The 7,053-nt window shown below is 63.7% G+C and overlaps 1 protein-coding gene across 5 annotated transcripts in view; it reads right to left on the bottom strand.

Moving 5' to 3' along the window:
* Positions 1 to 7,053, bottom strand: part of LOC137334484 (tetraspanin-9-like) — a 227,390-nt gene that overhangs the window by 8,454 nt on the left and 211,883 nt on the right. For all 5 annotated transcript variants that reach the window (XM_067999183.1, XM_067999184.1, XM_067999186.1 and 2 more), the window contains one exon: positions 5,306 to 5,407. In XM_067999183.1, the coding sequence (XP_067855284.1) occupies positions 5,306 to 5,407 (102 nt within the window). The remainder of the gene's footprint in view (positions 1 to 5,305; positions 5,408 to 7,053) is intronic.

The following is a 7,053-nucleotide window of genomic DNA, read 5'->3' as shown; positions in this document are numbered from 1 at the left end:
TGGGAGGAGAGAGGGGGCGTTGGGGGGGGAGAGAGGGGGCGTGGGGGGGAGAGAGGGGGTGTTGGGGGGGGAGAGAGGGGGGAGAGAGGGGGGGAGAGAGGGGGGAGGAGAGAGGTGGGGAGAGAGGGGGGGGAGAGGAGGGGAGATAAGGGGGGAGGGGAGAGGAGGGGAGATAAGGGGGGAGAGGGGGGGAGAGAGGGGGGGGGGGAGAGGGGGTGTTTGCGGGGGTGAGAGAGGGGGCGTGTTGGGGGGGGAGAGAGGGGGGAGCGAGAGGGGTGTTGTGGGGGGGGAGAGAGGGGGGTGTTGGGGGGGGAGAGAGGGGGGTGTTGCGGGGGGGGGAGAGAGGGGGGTGTTGGGGGGGAGAGAGGGATGTTGGGGGGGGAGAGAGGGGGTGTTGGGGGGGAGAGGGGGGTGTTGCAGGGGGGAGAGAGGGGGGTGTTGGGGGGGAGAGAGGGGGGTGTTGGGGGGGAGAGAGGGGGGTGTTGGGGGGGAGAGAGGGGGGTGTTGGGGGGGGAGAGAGGGGGGTGTTGGGGGGGGAGAGGGGGGTGATGGGGGAGAGAGAGGGGGTGATGGGGAGAGAGAGGGGGGTGATGGGGGAGAGAGAGGGGGGTGATGGGGAGAGAGAGGGGGGTGATGGGGGAGAGAGGGGGGTGATGGGGGAGAGAGGGGGGTGATGGAGGAGAGAGGGGGGTGATGGAGGAGAGAGGGGGTGATGGGGAGAGAGGGGGTGATGGGGAAGAGAGAGGGGGCGTGTTGGGGGGGGAGAGAGGGGGCGTGTTGGGGGGGAGAGAGGGGGTGTCGGGGGGGAGAGAGGGGGGGAGGGGGGAGAGAGGGGGGGGGGAGAGGAGGGGAGATAAGGGGAGGGGAGAGGAGGGGGGAGAGGGGGGGAGGGGGGGGAGAGAGGGGGCGTGTTGGGGGGAGAGAGGGGGTGTTGGGGGGGGAGAGAGGGGGTGTTGGAGGGGGAGAGAGGGGGGGGGGAGAGGAGGGGAGATAAGGGGAGGGGAGAGGAGGGGGGAGAGGGGGGGGAGGGGGGGGAGAGAGGGGGCGTGTTGGGGGGAGAGGGGGGGGAGAGAGAGGGTGTTGTGGGGGGGGTTGTTGGGGGGTGGGTGTTGGGGGGGAGAGAGAGGGGGGTGTTGGGGGGGGGAGAGAGGGGGGTGTTGGGGGGGGGAGAGAGAGGGGGCATTGGGGGGGGGAGAGAGGGGGGGCGTTGGGGGGGGAGAGAGGGGGATGATGGGGGAGGAGAGAGGGGGGGAGAGAGGGGGGTGTGGCGGCGGGTGTTGGGGGGGGGAGAGAGGGGGGTTGGGGGGGAGAGAGGGGGGGGTTGGGGGGGGGAGAGGGGGTGATGGGAGAGAGGGGGGTGATGGGGGAGAGAGAGGGGTGTAGGGGGAGAGAGAGGGGGCGTGTTGGGGGGGGGAGAGGGGGTGTTGGGGGGAGAGAGGGGGGTGTTGGGGAGGAGAGAGGGGGCGTTGGGGGGGGAGAGAGGGGGCGTTGGGGGGGAGAGAGGGGGCGTTGGGGGGGAGAGAGGGGGTGTTGGGGGGGGAGAGAGGGGGGAGAGAGGGGGGGAGAGAGGGGGAGGAGAGAGGTGGGGGAGAGAGGGGGGGGAGAGGAGGGGAGATAAGGGGGAGGGGAGAGGAGGGGAGATAAGGGGGGAGAGGGGAGGGAGAGAGGGGGGGGGGAGAGGGGGTGTTGCGGGGGTGAGAGAGGGGGCGTGTTGGGGGGGAGAGAGGGGGGAGCGAGAGGGGTGTTGTGGGGGGGGGAGAGGGGGGTGTTGCGGGGGGGGGGGGAGAGAGGGGGGTGTTGGGGGGGGGAGAGAGGGGGGGCATTGGGGGGGGTGTTGGGGGGGGTGTTGGGGGGGGAGAGAGGGGATGTTGGGGGGGGAGAGAGGGGGGTGTTGGGGGGGAGAGGGGGGTGTTGCGGGGGGGAGAGAGGGGGGTGTTGGGGGGGGAGAGAGGGGGGTGTTGGGGGGGGAGAGAGGGGGGTGTTGGGGGGGGAGAGAGGGGGGTGATGGGGGAGAGAGAGGGGGGTGATGGGGGAGAGAGAGGGGGGTGATGGGGGAGAGAGAGGGGGGTGATGGGGGAGAGAGAGGGGGGTGATGGGGGAGAGAGAGGGGGGTGATGGGGGAGAGAGAGGGGGGTGATGGGGGAGAGAGAGGGGGTGATGGGGGAGAGAGAGGGGGGTGATGGGGAGAGAGAGGGGGGTGATGGGGGAGAGAGAGGGGGGTGATGGGGAGAGAGAGGGGGTGATGGGGGAGAGAGAGGAGGTGATGGGGAGAGAGAGGGGGTGATGGGGAGAGAGAGGGGGTGATGGGGGAGAGAGAGGGGGTGATGGGGGAGAGAGAGGGGGTGATGGGGGAGAGGGGGGGGGTGATGGGGAGAGGGGGGGGTGATGGGGGAGAGAGGGGGTGATGGGGGAGAGAGGGGGTGATGGGGGAGAGAGGGGGTGATGGGGAGAGAGAGGGGGGAGAGAGGGGGGAGAGAGAGGGGTGTTGTGGGGGGTGTTGTTGGGGGGGGTGTTGGGGGGGAGAGAGGGGGGTGTTGGGGGGGGGAGAGGGGGGTGTTGCGGGGGGGGGAGAGAGGGGGGTGTTGGGGGGGGGGGAGAGAGGGGGGCATTGGGGGGGGTGTTGGGGGGGGTGTTGGGGGGGAGAGAGGGGATGTTGGGGGGGGAGAGAGGGGGGTGTTGGGGGCAGAGGGGGTGTTGCGGGGGGGAGAGAGGGGGTGTTGGGGGGGGAGAGAGGGGGGAGCGAGAGGGGTGTTGTGGGGGGGGAGAGAGGGGGGGCATTGGGGCGGGTGTTGGGGGGGGGTGTTGGGGGGGAGAGAGGGGATGTTGGGGGGGGAGAGAGGGGGGTGTTGGGGGGGGAGAGGGGGGTGTTGCGGGGGGGAGAGAGGGGGGTGTGGGGGGGAGAGAGGGGGGTGTTGGGGGGGAGAGAGGGGGGGTGATGGGGGAGAGAGAGGGGGGTGATGGGGGAGAGAGAGGGGGTGATGGGGGAGAGAGAGGGGGGTGATGGGGGAGAGAGAGGGGGGTGATGGGGGAGAGAGGGGGGGGTGATGGGGGAGAGAGAGGGGGGTGATGGGGGAGAGAGAGGGGGGTGATGGGGGAGAGAGAGGGGGGTGATGGGGGAGAGAGAGGGGGGTGATGGGGGAGAGAGAGGGGGGTGATGGGGGAGAGAGAGGGGGGTGATGGGGAGAGAGAGGGGGTGATGGGGGAGAGAGAGGAGGTGATGGGGGAGAGAGAGGAGGTGATGGGGGAGAGAGAGGGGGTGATGGGGGAGAGAGAGGGGGTGATGGGGGAGAGGGGGGGGTGATGGGGGAGGGGGGGGGTGATGGGGGAGAGAGGGGGTGATGGGGGAGAGAGGGGGTGATGGGGGAGAGAGAGGGGGGAGAGAGGGGGGAGAGAGAGGGGTGTTGTGGGGGGTGTTGTTGGGGGGGTGTTGGGGGGGAGAGAGGGGGTGTTGGGGGGGGGGGGAGAGAGGGGGGTGTTGGGGGGGAGAGATAGAGAGGGGGCATTGGGGGGGGGAGAGAGAGGGGCGTTGGGGGGAGAGAGGGGGTGTTGGGGGGGTGAGAGGGGTGTTGGGGGGAGAGAGGGGGGTGTTGGGGGGGGGAAGAGAGGGGGAGGGGAGAGAGAGGGGGGAGTTGGGGGGGTGTTGTGGGGGGGAGAGAGGGGGGGCGTTGGGGAGAGAGAGGGGGTGATGGGGGAGAGAGAGGGGGGTGATGGGGGAGAGAGAGGGGGTGATGGGGGGGGGAGAGAGGGGGGTGATGGGGGAGAGAGAGGGGGGTGATGGGGGAGAGAGAGGGGGGTGATGGGGAGAGAGAGGGGGTGATGGGGGAGAGAGAGGGGGGTGATGGGGGAGAGAGAGGGGGGTGATGGGGGAGAGAGAGAGAGGGTGTGTGGGGAGAGAGAGAGAGGGGTGTGGGGAGAGAGAGAGGGTGTTGGGGAGAGAGAGGAGAGGAGTGTAGGGGGAGAAATGAGGGAGGGAGGGAGGGAGGGAGGGGGAGAAATGAGGGAGGGGGAAAGGGGCAAGGAGAGGGAGGGAAGGTGGAGAGGGGGCCAGGGAGAGGGAGGGAGGGGGCAGGGAGAGGGAGGGAGGGGGCAGGGAGAAGGAGGGAGGGGCAGTGAGAGGAGAGGGAGGAGGGGGAGAGGGAGGGAGGGGGAGAGGGAAGGAAGGAGAGGTGAGAGGGGGGATTGGATGGGGTACAGTGTCTGTGAGGGGGGATTGGATGGGGTACAGTGTCTGTGAGGGGGATTGGTTGGGGTACAGTGTCTGTGAGGGGGATTGGTTGGGGTACAGTGTCTGTGAGGGGGATTGGATGGGGTACAGTGTCTGTGAGGGGGATTGGTTGGGGTACAGTGTCTGTGAGGGGGGATTGGATGGGGTACAGTGTCTGTGAGGGGGATTGGATGGGGTACAGTGTCTGTGAGGGGGATTGGTTGGGGTACAGTGTCTGTGAGGGGGGATTGGATGGGTACAGTGTCTGTGAGGGGGGATTGGATGGGGTACAGTGTCTGTGAGGGGGGATTGGATGGGGTACAGTGTCTGTGAGGGGGGATTGGATGGGGTACAGTGTCTGTGAGGGGGATTGGATGGGGTACAGTGTCTGTGAGGGGATTGGATGGGGTACAGTGTCTGTGAGGGGGGATTGGATGGGGTACAGTGTCTGTGAGGGGGGATTGGATGGGGTACAGTGTCTGTGAGGGGGATTGGATGGGGTACAGTGTCTGTGAGGGGGGATTGGATGGGGTGCAGTGTCTGTGAGGGGGATTGGATGGGGTACAGTGTCTGTGAGGGGGGATTGGATGGGGTGCAGTGTCTGTGAGGGGGGATTGGATGGGGTACAGTGTCTATAAACTAGGCAGGAGGGGCCTCTCGTGATGTGATAGCCCGGTTGGTCTGTTAAAATGAATGAACCTGATGCTTCATTTTTAATGTAAAAATCTGACATTTCCTCGTGGGTTTTGTCCCAGTCCCGAACCCCCAGAAATACAACAGCCCATTTTATCCAACAGCCGAGTTTGTCCCTTCCATGTTTCGGTTTGCCGCTCAGCCTTTCATGTACTGATGGTTTTTACCCCTGCTGAAGGTACCCAGCTCTGTAAGTAAACCCTCTCACACTATAGGGACACATTCATGGCCGTCCTTCAGTGGGCAGCTGGTCGGGGCTGTGTCGGTGTTTGCCGGTTTTGGTGGTTGTGAGGCGTATTTAGGAGAGAAGGGAGGAGTGGAGGATGTGAGTCCACTAACTGTGAGCAGTATGAAGACATCAATGGGTGAGATCTCGAGGAGCCCTCTCCCCGACACATCGATACTTACTTCTGTCTGAATGATATTCCATGCGTTGGTCAGTCCAACGTTCCCCTCTGATCCGTACAACCTCAGTCCGATCTTCAAATCCTCCCGCGCATACTCTGCGACCTATTCGAACACAAGGAGAGTCAGTACTTCAGACAGGGCCCGATGCAATAAACAAGGCCGCAGTATTAACACATCCACCCCCACACAGGCTATCGTCAGGCCTCCAGTTTGGGCCAAGATCTCTTATGGGACCAGTTCATTTACTGCAAGACCAGCATTCTCCAAAATGCCAAACTCAGAAATTAAATCAAATTAAAGAACTCTATGCATAAAGTGTAAACTAATAGCGACCATCGCTGTAATATTGTGTTAAAATATAAACGTTTCCTGGCCCTTGCCCCAGGGAATGTGATGAACCAGGATTTCCTGGATGAGGGCGGGCGAGGGGGAGGGGGGAGTCGAGGGGGAGGGGCGGGGCGAGGGGGAGGGGGGAGTCGAGGGGGAGGGGCGGGCGAGGGGGAGGGGGGAGTCGAGGGGGAGGGGCGGGCGAGGGGGAGAGGGGAGTCGAGGGGAGGGGGGAGTGGGGAGGCGAGGGGTGGGCGAGGGGGAGGCGAAATGTGACCCACACTGGGAGTGGGGTTAGGGCCCATTCTGAGCCAAGGGCGTTGTAACGAGCCGAGGGCGTTGTAACGAGCCGAGGGCGTTGTAACGAGCCGAGGGCGTTGTAACGAGCCGAGGGCGTTGTAACGAGCCGAGGGCGTTGAAAGCTTCATTTCAATTCCAGTTGTGGGATATTTCTTGGTATCGAGCGCGATACATTTTAAGAACTATTTACAATACAGCTATTGGTTCATTGCCCCAGTGACTGAAAAGAACAAGTGTAGGGCTGAGATCAAATGTTAATCGAATCCTCTTTTCCCCATGGCCGACCCTCCCATCAATGAGATTGGCCCAAGTGTCCTGAGCCAGCAATAAGCTTTGGGTCTTGTTTCCTTGTGGTCAATTATTGATCAGCAGTGTCAAGATGACCTTTTCCTTAAGTGGCCTCTTTTATTTAACTATTCCTCTGATGCTATGGTTGTAATTCAGGACGGAGGGAGTGGATTCCTGAACGCTCCATAAGCAAGACACTGGAGCCACAGTGTGCAACACTACAGTGGATGCACTGAGCCCAGCGGTGGGACAGCCCAGCGGTGGGACAGCCCAGCGATGGGGCTCCCATCCACTAACCCAGTATTGGTCTAAGGTGATTATAGTAGCACAGGTTCACGACACACAAGTCTGTTGAATTTGGGTGAAAGTGTCACGATCCTGGGCCTGAGCGAGACCTGAATTGCTGTTTGTGACTCTCCCCTCACAGTGGCTGCCTTGTGTTCTACACGTACCTTTACGTGGCCTGTCCCCCAGAGTGTGGGCACTCAGCTCTAGGTCTAATCTTGGCCAACCCCATACCCTTGTGGCTCTCTTCCCTATTTCAACACTTCACTCTCTACCAACGTTGACACTTCATTGTCGTTTTTTTTATTCGTTCATGGGATGTGGGCGTCGCTGGCGAGTCCAGCATTTATTGCCCATCCCTAATTGCCCTTGAGAAGGTGGTGGTGAGCCGCCTTCTTGAACCGCTGCAGTCCGTGTGGTGAAGGTTCTCCCACAGTGCTGTTAGGAAGGGAGTTCCAGGATTTTGACCCAGCGACAATGAAGGGATGGTGTGTGACTTGGAGGGGAACGTGCAGGTGGTGGTGTTCCCATGTGCCTGCTGCTCTTGT

The sequence above is a fragment of the Heptranchias perlo genome, chromosome 18 (assembly GCF_035084215.1).
Source record: "Heptranchias perlo isolate sHepPer1 chromosome 18, sHepPer1.hap1, whole genome shotgun sequence".
In the NCBI taxonomy this organism is placed as follows: domain Eukaryota; kingdom Metazoa; phylum Chordata; class Chondrichthyes; order Hexanchiformes; family Hexanchidae; genus Heptranchias; species Heptranchias perlo.
This window is presented reverse-complemented; position numbering and strand designations above follow the sequence as displayed.